Source organism: Kogia breviceps, chromosome 1 (assembly GCF_026419965.1).
Source record: "Kogia breviceps isolate mKogBre1 chromosome 1, mKogBre1 haplotype 1, whole genome shotgun sequence".
Classification (NCBI taxonomy): Eukaryota; Metazoa; Chordata; class Mammalia; order Artiodactyla; family Physeteridae; genus Kogia; species Kogia breviceps.
The window spans coordinates 38971529-38993288 of NC_081310.1; the positions used below are offsets into that span (position 1 = coordinate 38971529).

Sequence of the window (21760 nt, forward strand, 5' to 3'; positions counted from 1 at the left end):
TATGTGTCCATTTATATGCCAATACCATACTATTTTTGATTATTATAGCTTTGTAATACAGTTTAAAATCAGGAAATGTGATATCTCCAGCCTTGTTCTTCTTCCTCAGGACTACTTTGACTATCTGGGGTCTTTGGTGATTCCATACAAATTTTAGAATTGTTTGTTTGATTTCTATGAAAACATGCCATTGGAATTTTGATAGGGATTGCATTGAATCTGTAGATTGCTTTGATAGTGTGGAAATTTTTACAATATTAATACTTCCAATGTGTGAGCATGGAATATCTTTCCATTTATTTGTGTTTTTTTCCATTTCTTTCATCAGTGTCTTATATCTACAGTATATAGGTCTTTCACCTCCTCAGTTAAATTTATTTCTCAGTATTTTGTTGTTTTGATGAAATTGAAAATGGAATTGTTTTCTTAATTTCTCTGCCAGATAATTCATTATTAGTGTATAGAAGACACACAATAGATATTTTTGTATTAATTTTGTATCCTGCAAATTTACTGAATTTGTTTATTAGTTCTAACAGCTATTTGATAACATTTTTAGGGTTTTTTAATATATAAGATCATGCGATCTGCAAATAAATGCAGTTTTATTTCTTCCTTTCCTATTTGGATGCGTTTTATTTCTTTTTCTTGCCTAATTACTCTGGATAGGGATTTCAATACTATGTTGAATAAATGTGGAGACAGTGGACATCATTGTCTGGTTCCTGATCTTACAGGAAAAGCATGTCATCATTGAGTATGATTTGAGCTGTGGGCTTGGCATATATGGCCTTTATTATGTTGGAGTATGTTCCCTCTGTACCCAGTTTGTTGAAAGCTTTAATCATAAATGGATGCTGAATTTTGTCAAATGCTTCTTGTGTATCTGTCAAAATGATAACATGACTTTTCTCTTTTATTCTGTTAATGTGGTGTATCACATTGATTGATTTGTGGATGTTGAACCATCCTTGTATCCCTGGAATAAACCCCACTTGATCATGGTGTATGAGCCTTTTAATGTTTTGTTGAATTCTGTTTGCTAATTTTTTGTTGATTGAAACCATTTTTTGTATAACAGCTTTATTGAGATAATTCATACCATACAATTCATCCATTTAAAGTGTACAATTCAATTGAAATCTTTCTTTAAATATAATATATTGTGGACTTTTTTCCATCTCAAATATAATCCTACAGCATCACTTTAATGGTGGCATGGTATTTCTGTATATCTCTGTATCATTGTCTAAATAATTCCCTATCTTTTTCCACATGAAAGTTGTTTCCACTCTTTTTATTATTGTATAAATACTTTGACATGCATTCTTAGAGCTAAGTCTTTGTTGATATTCCTAAATTCTGGGCTTCTAGGACAAAATATATATACAGTTTAAAGGTTTAATACATATCACCAAAGTCTTCTCAAACAAGTTGCAACAGTGAATGTATACTCCCACAAGTATATGAAGATATTCCACCACCACATTTTGATTCTTCTTTACCTTTACCTTCATAGGGTTCTCATCTGAGTGGAGGGTACAAGAAGGTTGTAACCAATTTCAGGTTCATCAAACACCAATATGCACCATAGTGGTTAGTCTGGTCAAAAGAAAGCATTAGTTCCTTGAGGGAACCAAATATCCATAGAAAAATTACATTGCAAAAGGGCATTGGGAAGATCTGGAGTATGGGAAGTAGCCATGCATCGGCAGATCCAGAGGAAGTTTTGATGCAGGTCACCTTCTGTGACCTGTGATTGGGAAGGAGGAGGGATGTTAAAGGGAAGAACAGGGGTCTGGAATCTTTGAACCATCTACTGATAATTTTGCTAGGGCTAGCCTTGGAGTTATGGAGTCTTGCCAATACTGTCTTGGTAGACTCCTGGCCACTTTTCGGGAATGGATTTCAGCTGATGAGAAAGTGGAATGCTTTTCTTCTACTGAATGTGTATTCAGCAAGCTGTTTTTATTTTCATTAGGACCTCTCATAGACTTGGAAATTCCACCTAAGAGAAAAAGTCAGTATCAGCCTCAATTAGACCAACAAACTCTCATTCAATACATTTGTTTTCGAAGATATTCAAAGCCTGCTGAACCCTGGTATAAAGAAACTACGTACCAAAGAGACTGTTCTTTGCCATTTTATAAGATGGGTAAGTCAGATCAAGTGTTCTTACTCTCTGAGAGCAAAACCTTGCCTGGGCTACAGATGAACATCTCCCATGGGCTTGCCGTCTCAGGGAGTGTGTCTGGGACCAGTCATGTTGCAGGGGAAGGGGATGCGTGTGTGTCTGGGTGCAGGAAGAAGGATTTAGAGAGCTGCCCCCAGACTGCTTCCTCCTTTGCTCCTCCCCTAGTTCCTTGTACAGGAGACTTTAAGACTGAAAATTAATAAATGTCCTTGGTAGGAAGCAAACTTGAGTCTAACCGTTCCTCAGAGCACTTTATCACTTGAGAAATTTGTTATTTTGCCTAAACATATTGTTAGAGGAATTTTCCCCCCTCATTCTCCTATTTTAAATGGATTTCTGGCAATTATTTGATAACTGGAGGTGTGTCTCAAAAAATTCTAAATTCCCTATGTAGTAGTTCTCCATGCTGCAGCCTGTGTGAGAGTACTGAGGGGCCGAGACCCCCCACAGATATGACCCTGGGGGGTACACATGGACATGACCTGAAACATTACCTGTATTTGTGTAGTCACTGACACTTTGGATTTTAGTCATGGGATGGATTCCTTCGTTGACAGACTTTCTAAATGAGTAAACCCCAATATTTCTGAGGCTCTTACAGTGTGGCAGGCACATATTTTGTCCTTCTAACAGCTCTCTGAGGTAAATGCTATTATTTCTTGGTCACTGTAAACAGTGACCAAGTTGCAGAGACAGTTAATTAACTCTCCCCAAATCACAGTACCTAGGAGAAGCAGAATTCAGCCCCAGGCCAAGCTCTGTTCTGGACCTTTAAGCTATATTGCCTCTGTCACAGCTGAGCATCACTTTACTACTATTTATTCAACAGTTTTCTTTAAAGCGAGCCACGTTTTATCTTAAAAATAAGAAAACTAGTAGAAGGACGGTGGGGAGGAATGGCATGGGGAACGGGAAGAATCTGCCCTCCTTCTTGTCTCCCCTGAGAAAAGAGCTGCAGCCCGGATGGGATGCCAGAGCAGGGCTGGGACTCGGGTCCTGAGAGGACAGCAAAGGATAGCAATTGGAAAGGGTGGGAACCCAGCAGGACTAGGCAGATCTTGGCGAGTTGAGCCAGGCATAGGGGTGGTAATGGATGAAGCTGGGATTGGGGCCAGAGACTGACTGGAGGAGTGTGGGATAAGGGCAAACCTGGCTTCTGGGAGGTGAGAGAAGGTTGGAGCCTGAGAAGTGAGTGAGCTAAGGGAATGGGGAGGAGGGTGAGAGCTGAGATTAATTCATTTGGAGGAGGGTGGTAAGAGTTAGGGTCCCGCAGGCAAGGGACCTTAGGAGGGTTATGTTGTTGGGGTTTTTTTTCACATCTTTATTGGAGTATAATTGCTTTACAATGTTGTGTTAGTTTCTGTTGTATAACAAAGTGAATCAGCTCTGTGTATACATATATCCCCATATCCCCTCCCTCTTCTAGGAAGGTTATGTTCAAGGGAGCCAGCCGTGGGGTGGGGGGTACTGCCGGGACTGAGGAGGGCTTGGAAAGAAGGGGTGGTCCGGAAGTGTTAGTGGGGCTCCTGTCCCTGTAGGACAGCCAAAGCAGTTTCTTGAGACTGAATGTGAAATCTGTTTCCTTTGTATGAGGGACTCCAGGTGGCCTCTAGTTTCCAAAGTGATCGTAAACACTTCTTTACAATTCCTCTGCTATGCGGAAGTCCTGTTAGACAGACACAAAAGGTTTCTCCCTTGCTTATTTTAGAAGACAATTCCTACTTCTTGCCAAACCTATAGAACAAGGTTAACGTCTAGCAAAGCAAATACCTGGGCTAGGTGCCATGGGAGGAAGTAAAAGTCCAGACTATGAGCTCAGCATCAGGGAGCTCACAAGCTAATTGGGAAGATGAGGCAACAGTCAACCTATCAGAGAGTGATTAAGTACCAAGCAGAGGAGCAGGAGTTGAAAGATGAGGTCACCGGGGCCTAGAACAGCCAGGAAAGCAGCATGCAGTAGTGGGGAACTAAGCTCAGTCTTGACAGATAAGATGTTCATGGGAGAGAAGAAACAGGGCGACCAACCAGAGGCAGCAGATGAGAAGAAGTTTGGGAGGTTTGTGAGGTCTGGGAGAGCAGGGGGGAGTCCAGCTGTGAGGACCTGGCTGACTGGGCAAGGCAGAACGAGGAAGTGCGAAGGAAAATGTGGACAGTCAAGAGTGGGCGAGAATGCCTGGAGCTGAAGAGGAGCTGCAGGAGTCTGGAAAGTTGAATTTAGACAGTCAGAGCCATTGCAGGATCAGAGTCCAGGGAGCGACCCAGTCAGCTTCAGAGGATGTTAGTCTGTCAGGCTGCTTAGCATGGATGGGACAAGACACAGGTGGCAGGTGAGAAGAGCATCTGGGAGGCCATGGCAGAACCACGGGATGGAGTAGTGAGAGGCAGTGAACAGAATCCAGGGCTTGGAGGGCGACAGGCCTGGCAGATTCTAGCTGCGTGGTGTTGGGCAAGACGCTTGACTTTTCTGAACCTTTTTGTGTCTGTAAAATAGAGACTCAAGTCTACGTTTTAGGATACTTGCTAGAATTGAAAATACCTGTCATGTGCCCCAAACTGTGCTAAGCGATTTACTCATACATATGTCACACTCAGGGTTGCAGTGAGTTGTATTGCCCCCAGGAAGTAGGTAATGTTATTGACCTCACTTAGCAAAAGAGGAAATGGAGGCTTAGAGACTTAGAAACCTACTCAAGCAAGCAACTGGTAAGTCAGCAGTCTAGGTCATGTCTGGAGATGTCACACTCCCAGACCTTGCTCTTAAAGTGAACTGAGGAAGTTTCATGGGAAATGGGAAGAAGACTCATATGGCAAAGCATCAGGAGAGGGAAACGACAGTACTGGTAGAGAATTCGCAGGAGATAAATTAAAGCTAATGGCACAGCTTCCCACTTCTACTGCAAGATTGTTGGTGCCTCTGATAGAAGTAACGGTTTTATGCAGAAGTGTCAAGTTGGGATCTGGATACAATGGAAAATGTGGTACTGGAAAGTGTAGGCTAGGCAACACGAGAAGACAGAATTGGCTCATGGCCTACTTAGTGAGGTTTGAAGCCTGACTAATTCAAGAGAAAATGTATGTTGAAATATTCATTGCTCCATTAATTGACTCATTGGTTGTGTGTATGTTAGTTATCTATTGTGCAGTAACAAATCATTCCAAAACTTAGTGACTTAAAACATCAGTGATGATGCTTTTTATCTCTCATGGTTTTGGTGGGTTAGGATTTGAGAACTGCTCAGGTGGGCAGTTCTGGTTCAGAGTCTTTCTCAAGGTAACATTCAGTGTCAGTGAGTGCTTCATCCTCTGAAGGCTCAGCTGGGGCTGGAGCGCCCACCCTCAAGGTGGCTCACTCACATAGCTGTCAGGTATGACTACTCACAGGGCTGTCACATGCTGGCTGGGGACTGAGGCCTCAATGCCTCATCCCCTAGAATGAGTAATCTGAGATAAAATTGGGAACTGCAATGCCTTTTATGGCTTAGGTTCAAAAGTCACACAACACTCAGCCCTGAAGCAGTGTGGGAGGAGAGGAGCCAAGGCAAGGATACCAGGGGGTGAGAATCATTGGGGTCCATCTTGGAAGCTGGCAATCATAAGATGATTCAGTCATTGATTGAGCACCCAGTACAAACTAGACACTGTGCTGTCTGCTGGGGGTACAGTGACCGGGATAGACAAGACATCTGCTTTCATAGAGCTGACATTCTGGTGGGGGATATAGAGCATAATCAAGTACTTCTTTTTTTTCAATTTTAGATTGTAGTAGTGCTATCAGGGAAGTAAACAGAGTGATGAGTGTAGCCAGGGGAGGTTACTTTTAATAGTGCAGTCAGGGAAAACCTCTATGCAGCTTTAGCTGAGCCCTGGAAAATAAGAAAAAATCATGTAAAGAGCATTTGAGGGAAAAGGAATAGTAAGTTCTGAAGCCTGAAAGCTGGAAAGGGCTTGGCATGTTTGAGGAACAGAAAGGAGGCCAGTGTAATTTGGTGGGTAGTCAGTGAGGATGAGAGTGGTTAGATGTTTGGATTCTATTCTAAGAACAATGGAAAGACTTGGAATAATTTTGAACAGAGGAGTGGCATATCATTTGTATTTTAAAAAGATCAGTCTGCCTGCCATTAGGACACTGTTTAGAGAGGAACAAGAGGGAGGGCTTGCAGACCAGTAAGGAAACTGTTTAGTAGTTGAGACCAGAGGTGATGGTGGTTCAGACCAGCAGGGAAGATGAAAAGGAATAAATGGGTTCCAGATATATTTTGGAGCTGACATCAGTTGAATTCACTGATAGATTTGATGTCAAGCACATTTTCATTCATTCATACATATTCCTTCAGTAACTAATTTGAGAGCCTAACGATATGCCAATCAGTGTGCAAGGTTTCATCAACAGCATGTGAAGCAGAAATAGACACAAAGTTTCTACATTCAAGGAGCTTTGGTGGGGAACCAGCATAGAAATAAGCATAAAATTTCACCTGTCATAAATCCTATGAAGCAGAATTTATGTGGTGCTATAGGAGCGTATAACAGGTCAGAGAAATGATAAGTTGAGAGCTGAAAGATGAGCTAAAAGTTAACTAGGCAAGCAACAGGGGAAGAGCTTCACAGAGAGTGTAGCACATGCAAAGGCACTGTGGTAAGAGCATGACGTTTGAAGAACTAAAAAAAAATGAGTGTGTTGGAGGCCAGAAGTCAAGAAGGATACGGCTAAAGAGATGGCAAGGTCAGAACAAGGAGGGCTTTACAGGCCATTTTCAGATTTGGGGCCTCTAGCCTGAGATTAATGGGAAACTTTTGAAAAGTTTTAAAGAGGGTGGAGGTGACACGATTAAAATCGCATTTTGAAAAGATTACTCCAACTGTAAGGAAGAAAAAGGGGGCGGGATGGGGAGTAGAGTAGGGCAAAGATTGAATACAAAGGGTCAGGAGGCAATTGCAGGGTTTAGGCTGACGGTTTTTAACCTCAGCTACATCACTTTAAAAAATCCAGATGGGGCTTCTCTGGTGGCGCAGTGGTTGAGAATCCGCCTGCCGATGCAGGGGACACGGGTTCGTGCCCTGGTCCGGGAAGATCCCACATGCCGCGGAGCAACCAAGCCCGTGAGCCATGGCCGCTAGGCCTGCGTGTCCGGAGCCTGTGCTCCGCAACGGGAGAGGCCACAACAGTGAGAGGCCCGCATACCGAAAAAAAAAAAAAAAAAAAAAAAAAAAATCCAGATGCCCAGGATATACCCAATACCAATTAAGTCAGAATCTCCTGGTGGGAGGGAGAAGGTCCCAGGCATCAATAATTTATAAAACTTCCAGATAATTCCACTGTGCAGCCAAGTTAGGAACCACTGCTTTAGGCAACTGATGATGGGAGGTAGTGATACCGACCAGGGTTCTTGGCCTTCCCCAAGCAGTAGAAATTGACTAGAGGCCAGACAAGAAATTCAGGCAAGGCTTTATTTGGGCTCCTGTGCCGGCAGGCCACAGGAGGGACCAAAAACAGGTAACACATTCCCTTGCTGGTTCCCCAGCGGAGTGCGCGAGCTAGTTCCTCATATGGGGTGAGGGTAGGGGTGTGTCCAGGGGGGATGGAGGCGTGGCTTAGGTGTTTTTCCCACCCCTTTGGTGGTGGCCTGTGCAGGGGGCATGTGCAATACCCTGCTTTTGCTCTCTGCTCTTCAGAAGTGGCAGTTGGATTTTTTTTTGGTCTCTTTGTATCTTGTTGTCCATAATTTGCCCCACCTGTGCCTGCACACAGTTACTTTTAGTCCCTTATAGTTCCTTTGTATTTTGTTGCTTGAGGAGAAGTTCGTCCAGGTGCAAGCACTGCAGCAAAGGGTCCCGGGTTCCAGCCTGTCTCACTCCCCCCCTGAGAGACTCTACACCCTTATTCTTTTTTAAAAAAAATAAATTTATTTATTTTATTTATTTATTTTTGGCTGCACTGGGTCTTTGTCGCTGGGCGCGGGCTTTCTCTAGCTGCAGCGAGCAGGGGCTACTCTTCACGGCGGTGGGCGGGCTTCTCATTGTGGTGGCTTCTCTTGTTGTGGAGCACAGGCTCTAGGCGGGGGATTCAGTAGTTGTGGCTCACGGGATCTAGAGCACAGGCTCAGTAGTTGTGGCTCACGGGCTTAGTTGCTCCGCGGTATGTGGAATCTTCCCTGACCAGGGCTCAAACCCATGTCCCCTCCACTGGCAGGCGGATTCTTAACCACTGCGCCACCAGGGAAGCCCTACACCTTTATTCTTAAGGGGTAAGGGGTCGAAGTTCTCTTCTTCTGAAATTTCTTCCTGCTGGACAGGGACCACAGACCCTAGCCTACCCTAGAGGTGTATGAGTCCCTCGCTGACTGTCCCAAGGACCTGTAGGGACCTGGGCCACTCTCTGCTGGAATGGATTGAATTCCTTGGGTCATCATGAGACTTACTTCAAACTGTTGGAGCCTAGAAGACACAAATTTAACCAAAAGGTTAAACAAACCAGGGCTAAAAAGGAGGAGAACAACAATAGCCATTAAAGGGTTTAGAAAGGAAAGGAACCAGGTTAACTTTGGGAGGGTTTCCTTAACTGTTGACCACACAGGGGAGGCTATGTCATCCCTGCCAAGAAGCCATTCTGTTTGGGTGTACATTTTGTTAACCTCAGGGTTAAAGTTTAACATGTTGCTCTATTTTTAGAACGGAAGCTCTGGACCTGTTGGTCCCAGGTCTCCTTCTTGAACCAAAAATTCTTAGCCACATGTTTAAAACAGCAGGGAAGACAACGGAGTACTAGATAAAATATAGCATAAATCAGTATGACTGAAAAGAAAAGGGTTATGAGAAAATGAAAACCTCCTGCCAGAAAGTTTTTTATACCCTGTGGAATCCAAGAGAACGAACTAGATAAGCAGTTTTCAATTTCCCCGCCCATATTGAATAGCAAGAATTGGTGATTAATTGTCTGCTGAACCCAGGTGGCTTGTTGTTGAATTTTCTCAATGTTGGTTTCTACCTGGAAAGAGGTGTTGACATATGTGCAAAACAAGAAGTATTGGCAATTGCACATACCCCTCTTTGTTCTGCCAATGGATGATCGAGGGCCAATCAGTCATCAAGTAACACCTTGGGCAGGGACTCTAGATCCCTCCCCAGATGGAGAGAATCATGTAGTCCTTTAATAATTTTCCATTGCTCAGAAAGAGGTATGAGCAGTTTCTCATGTATGTGCCACCAGCCATCTGTTCTCTTAGTTCTCCCTTTGTCTCATGCCCTGGTCTCCTTAGAAGTTGAGTATCTAGGTATAACGTTAGAAGGGGTAAGGGATGGGATTAAAGCCATTTCTGTTCTGGGCATCAGGGCTGTTTCTATGCCTCCCAATCTGCCCTGTTGTTCCCTTGGGTAATTTGAGATTTTTCCTTTTGGTGCCCGCAGCAGTGAATGACTGCTACTAGTTTTGGTTTTGAGCCGCTTCTATGAGATGTAAAATCTCAGCTCCATATTTCATAGGGGAGTTTTTTGCATGTAAAAGTCCTCTTCTTTCCAGATAGCTGCCTAGACATGTAAAACAAGGAAGGCATATTTTGAGTCTGTATATATGTTTATAATTTTTCCTTCCCCTAAGGTTAAGAATCAAGTTAGTTCTATTACCTCAGTCCTCTGGGCTGAAGTGTTAGGTGGCAAAGGTTTTGCTTCTGTAACGCTGTAAGCACTCACAATAGCATACCCTGTCCTACTGACTCCATCTTTAATGAAACTACTGCCATCAGTAAATCATGCTTTCTCAGGGTTTTCTATGGCCTGGATTGTTAGATCAGGCCTACAGGCATAAACCAGGTCAAGGGTCTTAAGGCAGGAATGTGTTAGTTCTGGGCTTTCTGCGGGCATCAGTGTAGCCGGGTTGAGGGTGTAGCAACTTTTGAGAGATAGCTCTGGGGAGTCAAGGAGTAAAGCCTGGTACTTAGTAAGGTGGCCTCCAGTTAGCCAGTGGTGGCCTTTAATCTCCAGAATCCCTTGTACTTGATGAGGGGTCTGGACTTCCAGTGGCTGTCCAAAGGTAAGCTTGCTAGCTTCTTCCACTAATAAAGCAGTGGCAGCTACCACCCAGAGGCAGCCAGGCCAACCTCAGGCCACGGAATCTAGTTGTTTGGAAACATAGCCTATAGGCTGAGGAGCTTCTCCTAGCTTTTGTACAAGGAGCCCCCAGAGCTGTCCCCTGCTTTTCAGCTATGTTCAAGGTAAATGGCTTTTTAAAATCTGGGAGACCCAGAGCAGGATCTCTGGTGAGGGTCTGTTTGATATTATTAAAAGCCTTTTCTTGTTTCCCCCATCCAAAGTAATGGTTCTGTATATGGGCCTTCAGTGGCTTCATATAGAGGCTTAGCCATTAGTCCAAATCCTGGAATCCAAATTTTGCAAAATCCTGCCATGCCTAAGAAAGTACAAAGATTTTTTTGTCTTTGCGGCACTTAGGCCTAATGTAGCTTGTTTTCTATGTGGAGATTAACTGTTTACTTCCAGGGTTTATAATATATCCCAGATATTTAACTTGCTGTTGTTTTGAAATTTGTGCCTTTTTCTGGGATATCCTGTAACCCCAGGCCCCGAGGAAATTAAGGATTTCTATGGTATTCTGATCTGAGGCCTCCATGGTGTGGCTGCATATTAATATATCATCCACATACTGTAGAATAGCCTCTTCTTTTAGGTTTATTTCCCTTAGTTCTTTTCCTAGGGCCTGGGTGAACAATTGTGGACTGTCCCAAAACCCCTGAGGCAATACTGTCCAGGTATATTGTTGCATTTGGCCTAAGTGAGGGTTAGTCCACTTGAAAGCAAACAGATCCTGTAATGAGGGATGAACTGGGATGCAAAAGAAGGCATCCTTGAGGTCAAGCACAGTAAACCATTTGGCATCTCCAGGTTTCTGGACTATATATTGTAAGGATTGTCTACAAGGGGATGTATAGGGACCACTGTATCATTTACTGCTCTTAGGTCTTGTACCATTCAATATTCCCCATTTGGCTTAACGTCTGGCAGAATAGGAGTTTTGCATGGAGGCTGACAGGGCACTAAGAGGCCATGTTTTAAGAATTTATTTATGAGGGGTTGCAAACCCTTTTTTGCTTCCAACTTTGTGTGATACTTTCTCTTGTTAGAATGAGTGACTTCTGTCTTAAGGCTAATTTTTTTTTTTTTGCGTTATGCTGGCCTCTCACTGTTGTGGCCTCTCCCGTTGCAGAGCACAGGCTCCGGACACGCAGGCTCAGCGGCCATGGCTCACGGGCCCAGCCACTCCGCAGCATGTGGGATCTTCCCGGACCGGGGCACGAACCCTCGTCCCCTGCATCGGCAGGCGGACTCTCAACCACTGTGCCACCAGGGAAGCCCAAGGCTAATTTTTATAGGTTGGGCATTTATAGCTTTCCCAGGGATTCCTTTGTCCCAAACTGCAAGGTTTAGTGTAGAATATGGCTGGGAATAGACCCCTGTTCTTCCAGCTGTTTTGTCATAGAGTCAAGAAAAGGGGCTGCTCGGGGTCTCCTAATTGCAATATGGCTCCAAGGGAGGCCAGAATGTCTCTCCCCTGTAGTGGGGTAGGACACTCAGGCACAACTGAAATGCTGTGTGAGATCAAACGCTGTTCACATTGGCAAGTGAGAGGCCCAGTAAAGTAATGGTTGTGAGGCTCTCTGTCAACACCAGTCACTGTACAGCTTTTAGAGGAGAGAAGCCCAGGGTGAGAAATCAGGACAGAGTAAGTGGCTCCCGTATCGATTAAAAAATTGATTTTCTTACCTGCCACGTTAAGGACCACCAGGGCTCCTCAAAGGAGATAGACATCTTGTGAAGGGGAGCTGCCAGAATCCCCGGGCCACGTCAGTCATCCAGCATGGCCATATTGGGAGTGGGAGTCCCCCCTTCGCCTTTGGGATGGGGGAAAGTCTCACTTCCAATGACCTGTTTGTTTGCAGACTGTACATGGACCAGGGGGCTTTTGGGGGGCACTTTGGGGCTCAGTGGTCAGTTGACTTACATTTGAAGTATTCCCCCTTGTGGGATGGATGATTAAACTTCCTTGGCCCCCTTAGGTTGCCTTGAGGTTACAAGGCATGACAGACAGCAACAGCTATCAGTTTAGCGTGAGCCCTGGCCTGCCTGTTTTCACCTTGGGTTCTCTCTTCCTCCTCAGCTTGATCTCGATTATTAAGTACCCCAAAGGCCACCTCTAGGAGTTGGGGCATAGGGGTTTGTGGGCCTAATTGTAACTTCTGGAGTTTCTGCCTAATATCAGCAGCATACTGGCTGATAAAATGTTGTCCCAGCAGGGATTGATCCTTGGGAATTGACAGCTCAATATTAGTAAATTTTCTAAAAGCCTCCATAAGCCATCCCTGAAAGAGAGATGGATTTTCTTTTTCTTCTTGGGTCACTCTTTTAACCTTTTCATAGTTAATTGGCTTTTTGATACACTTTCTCATCCCTTCTAATACCCATTGGATCATGTGATTTCTGGCTTCTGTTCCCTCCCAGGAATTATCATTCTAATGGGGCTCCTGATTTGGGAATGCATCTGCTCCCATAACAAAAAGTTTGTGTTGGTCCCAGGCAAGCTGGTCAGTGTGCCCCTGGGCTGCTGCCCAAATTCTCTGTTTCTCCTCAGGGGTACAGCAAGTAGATAAGACTATCTGGACATCCTTCCAAGTTAAATCAAAGGCCAGAGTTAGGGCCTGAAACCCTTCAGCAAACTTTGACTAGGGTCTTCAGAAAATCAGCCAGTCTCTGTTTGCATTGGGCTAAGTCAGTTAAAGAGAAGGGCACATGTACTCTGTCCCTTCACCTTTTGCCACTTCCCTAAGAGGGCATATTTTTCCTGATCCTGGGTGCTAGGAAGTTCCACTGTGAGTTACCTCAATGGGACTACTATCTCCTTTCTGGGGTAATGGAGGGTATAAAGGGACATAGGGAGGTGGAGTTTGGGATTTGTCAGAGGGATCTGGGGAAGTAGGTGGCTCTGGAGAGGTAGGTGGCTCTAGAGAAGCAGTGGAGACTTGGTTTCCCCCCTGAGAACTGGGGAAGATTAGAAAGGGATCATCTAAAATGTTGGGAGTGTTTTCTGATTCCCAAGGCTTTTGATTACAGAAGCCACATAGAGCGGGGTTTTGGTAAAGGACCATGAAGGCTTGAACATGGGGAACCTCAGTTCATTTTCCATCTTGCAACAGTAAAGATCCAATTGCAAGATGATATTGTAGTTTAGAGACCCATTTTCAGGCCATTTTTATCCATCCCCACAACTCATATAAAGGCCAGGCAGTGTTACAGTAAAGTGTAAGTTTTCCCCTTTTCAGCCCATCTAGTTTTTAATATTTCCAGTTTTTAATAATACATTCAAGAGGTGTTTCTTCTGGCTTAGAAGAGGATCCTTCCATGTTGAGTAACCTGCAACCAAGAAAGAGCATTCCTAGATATGAAGTCTGGTGTCCTGGAGACATTTTACCAGGAGGCCTTTGTCAGAAGGGGGTTGGAGTGTCTTCCAAATTCCCTTCTTACCTAATGGGATTTTGAGCGTCCTCTACTTTCCCATCAATTCCTAACCATACATCTCTGGTTGACCCAGCCCCTCATGCAAGGGGTCAGTGCCAGCACGTTGCCAGGGCTCTCCTTGAGGGGGATCTGTTATCTATAAAGCTTATGTCCTATAACAACTTTCCCTAGGTTGGGGTGTATTCCTCAAGAATGAGCATCTATAAAGCCTAGGATGTGGGCTGCTTGGAAGTGGCCAGCCCAATAGGTAGTCTGTAACAAGGTCTGGGCTGCCAAGGCCTGGAGTGAAGGGGGTCCTAGAGGTGCAAAAAGAAACTCCTGGAGGAATTGGAGTTGGGCGTAATGAAAAATACCGCGGGAGTCAGGACCTGAGGGCCTAGAGGTGGGAGTATTCCCACAGGGGATTTCTGGACAAAGAGTAAGGTGAGAGACTAGACAGCAGAAGAACCCAAAACCCTTTCCCCTATCTGTTTGATGGTTACGATAAAACTGGGGAGAGCCTGATGATTCCATTTGACACAGGCAACAGCGAGTTTGGACAATGTTTCCCATGTAATTTAACATACCAAATGAACCCAATTAGTTTAGGATCTCTCTCTTTGGGCTGCTCCAAGGGCCCTTGGAAGAACCCCAAAGTTAGCTGGAAGTCAAAAGAACTTGATAATTGGGAAGTCTGTCAAAAATTTCAAAAAGTTTTAAAACACCCAATCAGATAGAATCATAGGTCACCGTGAAAAAATTATTCCTTGAGCTAAGGTGAAAGAAAAGATTGCAAAAGTAAATACAGATCACTTAAAGCACAGAAACTCACACAATCTGTTATCAAAAGCAGCATTCCAGGAAAACTTTGCTCTCTTATGAGAGAGAGAAACCAAATCCAGTCTTGCATCCGCCTACTCTTAATAAAATCCATTTACCTAATTGAATTTAATCCAACCTTAGAAATTCCTGACCACATACAAAATTCCCTTCTCAGTGTTCCTTTTCCACAAACTTTCTGCAAATTTCTGTAGCCATATTTTGTCCCTTATTTTTTTCCCATTCAGAAACAACCAGCTCTAGGACAAAATCACCCTTTTTTCCTTTCAACAAAATATATTTCCATTCCTCATACCTTCTTTTCTGAAAACACACATCCTACTTTCCTTAAGACACCATGAACTGTCTTTATTAGCATTCTATAGATTGGTAGAGAACATCTCAAGGTGGCACCAAACATCTTTAGTTTCTCTCTCACCAGAAGACAAAAGTAGGTAAATTTAGATATGTTTCACAATTAATGTTCCAAAATTTTATCTTATCTGAAATGGCCTGGATATTCAAGGAATTCTTAACATTTAACTTAATTTTGTTTCAAGTTACCAAAATTTGGAGAGACTATTTTAGATGGACATTACCAAAACATAATTATGCCTATAGAGTTTAACAAAATGCTCTTATCTCAGTTACATTTACTTAAAAGTTTAATCATATTGGGTTATTTTCTCTGTTGACAAATTTCATAACAGAAACAATATGCATTTATTGACTTTCAATAACCCTAGGTACAATGAAAGTATTGTATTTAATGTTGATGTCTCTATAGACAGGTCTGTATTAATTAAAACCACAAGCTTAAGCTAGCCCTAATACCAAATATTAATTCAATATTAACTCTTTCCCAGATCACATGAACCTGAAATGTATTCCAGTGAGCTTATTTTATATTTCTGAGAATGTATATAAGCACTCAATTTCTTTTAAGCAAATTAAATACAGCTCATTTACAAGTTAATTTTTACATAAAGACAGAACCAGAGATCTCACAGTTTTTCTGCTTGAATTTAAAATGCCTCTTTTTTTTTTTTCCTCAGTCTGGAGAACTACAGATGGATCAGGTAGTTCCTGAGAGCCCAGGCAGAATAGTTACATTGCAAAGGCAGAAGAGAGATGCAAGCTCCTCTCCTTTTTTCTTTTTCTCTTTAAAATCCCACTAAGTAACCCAAGGCTGGAGTCTCAGGCCATATGGCCAGTTTGTATTTCGAGGTTTAAGTGCTCCACCAAGCCCACAATGTTGGCAGAAACTTGTAGGAGCAGTTGGACAGACAAAACTACGTAAAACAAAGATACCAATGACAAAAACTTAAAGACACAAACAAGAAATTTTCAGGATAAAGGGGACGGGAGTGCAGGTATAAGGATCAAGGGAGAGGTAAAGGGAGGAGGGACAGAAAAGACTGAAAAAGAGAAAGAGGCAGCAGGAAAATAAAGGCAAGAATACTGGGACAATAGGATTTGCAGCCACTACATGATATGAGGTTTAAACCTCTATCATTCTCATAAATTCCCATCAGGGAGAGCCTGCTGGACCAGGATCTGCATGGTGTGAGGCGAGCCTCTCCAACCTCTCTGCTTGTCACCTGACAAGGTGAGCAGTTGCCGGCCAGAGAGAAGCATGGCCTCACAAGCTGAGAGGAGTGATGCTGTAGCTGCCCAATGTCCACTCTCTTGGAAGGATAGGACAGAGAATTAGGAGAGGACAGAGAGAGGAGAAGTAGGGAGATATTAGGAGAGGGAAGAGGACAAGGGGGAGAGGAAAGCATTGTCTGAATGAGGGTCCTGAGACCCCCAGTGTACAGGAAGGCTGACTTACCAAACATAGTGATGCTAAAACACAAGGTTCAGGCAGCCGCTTGTCACCCATGGAGAAGCTGAAGTCAGTGGTCCCGGAGGTGCCCAGGTCCTCTCCCCAACAGGGTACAACTGCCCCATGCTGGGTGCCACTAAGTCTGATATCGACCAGGGTTCTTGGCCTTCCCCAATCAATAGAAATTGACTAGAGGCCAGACAAGAAATTCAGGCAAGGCTTTATTGGGGTTCCTGTAGCGGTTGCAGGAGGGAGCAAAAACAAGTAACAGATTCCCTTGATGGTTCCCTGAATGGGGGTGAACTGGCTCCTTATATGGGGTGAGGGTAGGTGTGTGTTCAGGGGTCAGGTCAGAGGAGTGGCTTAGGTGTTTTGCCCACCCCTTTGGTGGTGTTGTGTGCCGGGTGTATGAGCAGAGCAAAAGCTCCCGACACCTTGTTTTTGCTTCTGGCTCCTTGGAAGTGGCAGCTGGGTTTTTTGTATCTATATATAAATTTATTTATTTTATTTTTGGCTGCATTGGGTTTTCGTTGTTGTGCGTGGGCTTTCTCTAGTTATGGCGAGCAGGGTTTACTCTTCGTTGTGGTGTGCTGGCTTTTCATTGCGGTGGCTTCTCTTGTTGCGGAGCATGGGCTCTGGGTGCGTGGGCTTCAGTAGTCGTGGCACGCAGGCTCAGCAGTTGTGGCGCACGGGCTTAGTAGCTCCATGGCATGTGGGATCTTCCCAGGCCTGGACTTGAACCCATGTCCTGTGCATTGGCAGGTGGATTCTTAACCACTGCACCACCAGGGAAGTCCCAGTCTTTTTGTCCATAATTTAGCCCAACTGAGCATGCACAGTTATTTTTAGTCCCTTAGTTTCTTTGTATTTTGTTGCTGTAGGAGGTTTGTCCAGGTGTAAGCACTGCAGCACTGGTAGCAAAGGGTACCGGGTCCCCAGCCTGTCTCAGTAGCAGTACGGAGAGTTACATGGATTTGAGAGATACTTAGGTGGCAATTATTTTATAAACAACTATCAGGCAGGCAAAGGCTGGTCTGCAAGATACCTAACAGAGTTGTTACAAAGCTGAGCACTGATAGAGAAAGGAACAGAGACTGAAGAGAGTTTTTGTTTAATTCAAGAAACTGACTCCTCGAAGGAGTATTTGGGGGAAGAATAAGACAAAGTAAATATTACATTGTTTATCAAGGTGTAAGGTTTATTTAATCTTATCCATTGACCAGTCTTTGTGATCCTATTTTAAGGGCAGAGCTTATGTCTAGATTAGCAATGATTTGCATTTCATGTGCAGTTCTTAGCTCTTTTGGGAACAGTTGAAGAACAGATTATGTATAGATTATGATAGATCATGGTTATTGCCTAAGAAATTCTTCCTCAGTCAAATTCTTTCTCAGCACATAGGGGTTCATTTATTTATTTGGGAAATATTTATGAAGCATTGACACTGTGCAAGACACAGTAGAAGAGATGAAGACTTCGTCCTCAGAGAATTTATAGCCTGGAAGGGTTAGATGGCCCCTCAGATGAAAATTGCCCTTGTTTTATGCACCCTGGTGCCAAATAATTCAAAAACCTCATTCTTCCAAAATAAAATATATTCTTTCAGCAGCAGTGTGACCCTTAGACTCTCTGACCTTCAGTTTTCTCATATGCAAAAAGGATAAAAATAGTATCTACCTAAAAGAATTGAGATACCTGTATAATTTAGCATTGTGCCTGTACATAACTTTAAGAAACCTCCAAAAATGTTAGCTATTATTATTATTGATCAAGAATAAACATGTGCCATAATATGTTTTTAAAAAAAACTGATACACTGGAATTACATCTTATACTGTGATTAATTTCTAAAACCAGGGCATCATCATATATAACCAAGGTTATCCTTCAAAATTTCTTAAACTGCTCAAAGTGATAATATTAAATAATATTAAATCATTAAAGTATTTGGAATACATGGGATTCTTCAGCAAGTTGGTTAAATTTTCTCTGTGGTTCTCAAATTCTTCATTTTATTTTTCAGCAATGAATTTCAAAGAAGTCATAACACAAAAATCCACATGAACAATAATTTCACTTTGTCAAATGATAAAGAAATCTAAAAAATCATTTCACAGTTCTTTCCACCCACAAATCTGTATAGTATATTTCAGGCTTGATAGCATCCATTGTCTGTGGGCATATATACTAAGTGGAATGGCAGGAGAAATCCCCAAAAAAGGTTGCTGTGTGTTCTTAAAACATTTACTGTTGCATTTACCTGGTTAAATGTATATATAATTCAGCTCCATTATACTGATAATTCCCACAACAAAGATCACTAAGACTATTAAGTAGGATTCTTAACACTTCTAAACTTCATTAATATATTTCCCTGGAATACAATGCAATCCTCAAGAAAGTCAGAGTTACTATTTAATCCAACAGACAGGATCATGCTTAATTAAATTTGATTTTTAAAATCTTCCAGAGATGGCATTTCTAGCCATATTCCCTGGGTAAATGAAATGTTATCCGTTTTGATAACATTAGGGAAACGAAAAAATTAGGGACTTTGGGGCCTCATAATCCTGAGTCAAATGTGGTTCCTCCTCTCACGAGTCCTGTAAACTTGGACAAGTTAATTAATCTCTTTGAGGCAGTGATAATATCAGTGGGCCTCTGAGGATTACTGTGAATATTAAGGTTAATGTAAATAAAATACCTAAACAAGGTATATAACTGTACATGATAAAGTTTTATTATATCACTATTATTGAAACATTCTAGTCTTTGGCTCATTAGGTGTAGATGCAGTATTGCAGTGTTCAACCCAAGCTCCTTGAACCCTTACCTTTAGATAAGCAGAACTGTTGGTGATTGTAGACGAGGGGTTATAAGACACGAGGGAACTCCACTGGGTATGAATTTAGGGATGTAACAACTGCAGTATGATACAAAGTGGCCTGTTTATAATGTAAGGCTTAAAGGGTTGGGGGGGGGTTGTCTAGAATTAGAATGTAAGAATGCAAATTTATATGATTTATTTCATTTTATTTACATTTTGGAATAATATACTTCTTAATCAGAGATTGAACCACAGAAATAACCTTCTAAGTCCTTTTATTTCCACATCTTTTAAATATATTCCTTTGTCTTAAATCCTGTAAATTATTTTGTTATTGCACACAATTGTTGTTGAAAGGACAGTGCGTTAAAATTAAGTAGTCTTAAAATAAATCATTAATTTGTTTTACATTCCAGATTGGGAACAGAAATTAGCGACAGTTTCATCGAATCCTACCTAGACCACTTAATTCAATACCAGAGCATTACTGCTGTGAAGAGAGGTGGCTTTGAAAGAAAGGCTTTTAAACTAAAGTAACCATGGCATTTGAACAAAAGAACATTTGGCATTCTTAAGTGGCTCTTTTAGACTGAAATAATGGTAACAGAACTACTTTTAAGTGTATATCCAGATGGTTACAATCCTAAAATATTTACATGTTGCAAATTCTTTTCAGATTAAGTTGGTCAGCCTAGGGCAGGGAATCAAGATCAGCCTTAAGAAGACTTGTCACCTGTTCTTAATGCCCCACTACCAGTCTTGTTGCTGGTGTTGGCAAACCATCTCACATTTAGTCCAGTGGTTTTATGTGGAACCAGGTAAGAATATAATTGCCTTCACCCAATAACTGCATCACTGTTGGAAAAAAAAAGCAGCAGCAGCATCTGAGGATGTAGCTAAGGAGGAAGATTACTGGCATCACAGACCTGGAAGGTGCTTTGGATGCAGAACCCCAGATATGACACAGGGCTGTAGTGAGATGTGGGGCTGGTAAAAAGAAAGATTAATTGAAAGTCTAGATACAGGAGTTAACACTCCTATCCTGACAAGAAGAAAGCCTGACAACTAGGCATCAACTCCCTGGGCAAAATGCTAGAGGTTCTTATCTAAGAAATGAAATGATCCCAAAGGAAAGAATCCTACATTCTGTTCCCTAGGGACCCCCCAGCACAGTAGTTGGTTCTTTACTCAACACCCCAAAGTGAAGTCTACCAGTTAATAAACTCCCCCCAAGAACACAGAGTTACATATATATACACATGTATATATACATATATCTCCACTGTCTTAGTCTTAGTTGTGAATAGCCAACCACGGATCACCAGAGTTGAAAAAATACTACAACATGAAAGACAAAGACCAAAATAAACAAAACAAACAGAAGAAGTTATCCCAGAGGAAAGGGAATTCAGGGAACAGAAAAGAACCTCAAACAAGCTAAAAAAAAATTGCTTTATCATTTGACAAGAGATGGGTCAAAACAATTAAATCCATAAACATGAAAAAGCAATCTTTCCAAAGCTCTTGGAAATTAAGAATGATTGCTAAAAATTAAAAATTTGATAGGATTTAGAAAAAATTCTGAAATATTCTATAGAGAATCAAAAAGCAAATAAAATGACTTAAAAAAAAAAGACAGAGTAACAAATCAGGTCCATCATCTAACTAGTAAGCATTCTAGAGACAGAACAACAACAACAAACAATTAAGAGTAGAGGGAATTATCAAAGAAACATTTTCACAGAGCTTAAGACCAGAAGCCTCCCAAATGAAAGCTGTGCTTATCTTTCTATTAGTTGTCATGTTCTTATTTGAGGCAGCTCTTTGTGTTTTAGGTATATGTGTTGAAATATTTTTTTCCCAAGTTTTACTTTTGTTTTTTCAGTTTTTTGCTTTTTTAAAAAAAATTTTGTTCATAGTATTTTTTGAACTTTTATTTATTTTTTTTATTTTTTAATTTTTTTTTTTTTTTTTTTTTTTTTTGCGGTACGCGGGCCTCTCACTGTTGTGGCCTCTCCCGTTGCGGAGCACAGGCTCCGGACGCGCAGGCTCAGCGGCCATGGCTCACGGGCCTAGCCGCTCCGCGGCATGTGGGATCTTCCCAGACCGGGGCAGGAACCCGTGTCCCCTGCATCGGCAGGCAGATTCTCAACCACTGCACCACCGGGGAAGCCCCTTTTAAAACTGTTAATGTGCTCAGATCTGTACATTTTTCTTTAGGGTTTCCAAGTTTCTTGTTTTTCTTTAGAAGGCTCTAAGATTATATATTTTCCTATATTACTTTTATTACTTAAAACTTTTATAATTTAGATTTTTATTCTATTATAAATTTCTATTTTATGTTGAGATTGTTTTGCTATCACTCTTTTTAATGTATTCTTTTCCCAATGAAATGAAATGCCTATATTAAGTTCCCATATATGTTGCATCTATTTCTGGAATGCCTAGTCCACTTCCCTTAACGTATCTGTTCTTTCCCATGACAATATCACATACTCTGATTATAGTAGCTTTATACTGTTTTAATATCAGGTGAGTAAAAACCTCCTCTCTCAACACATTCCTTTCTCAAAAATATCTTAGGAATTCTTGC

At 42.1% G+C, this 21760-nt stretch overlaps 1 protein-coding gene across 1 annotated transcript in view; it reads left to right on the forward strand.

Annotated features, from left to right (window-relative positions):
* SPMIP3 (sperm microtubule inner protein 3) overlaps positions 1 to 19704 on the forward strand; it is a 36764-nt gene extending 17060 nt beyond the window's left edge. Inside the window, 4 exon segments of the mRNA XM_059068333.2 lie at positions 2079 to 2155; positions 19584 to 19618; positions 19620 to 19669; positions 19671 to 19704. Of these exon segments, the coding sequence (XP_058924316.1) occupies positions 2079 to 2155; positions 19584 to 19618; positions 19620 to 19669; positions 19671 to 19704 (196 nt within the window).
* The last annotated feature ends 2056 nt before the right edge of the window (positions 19705 to 21760 follow it).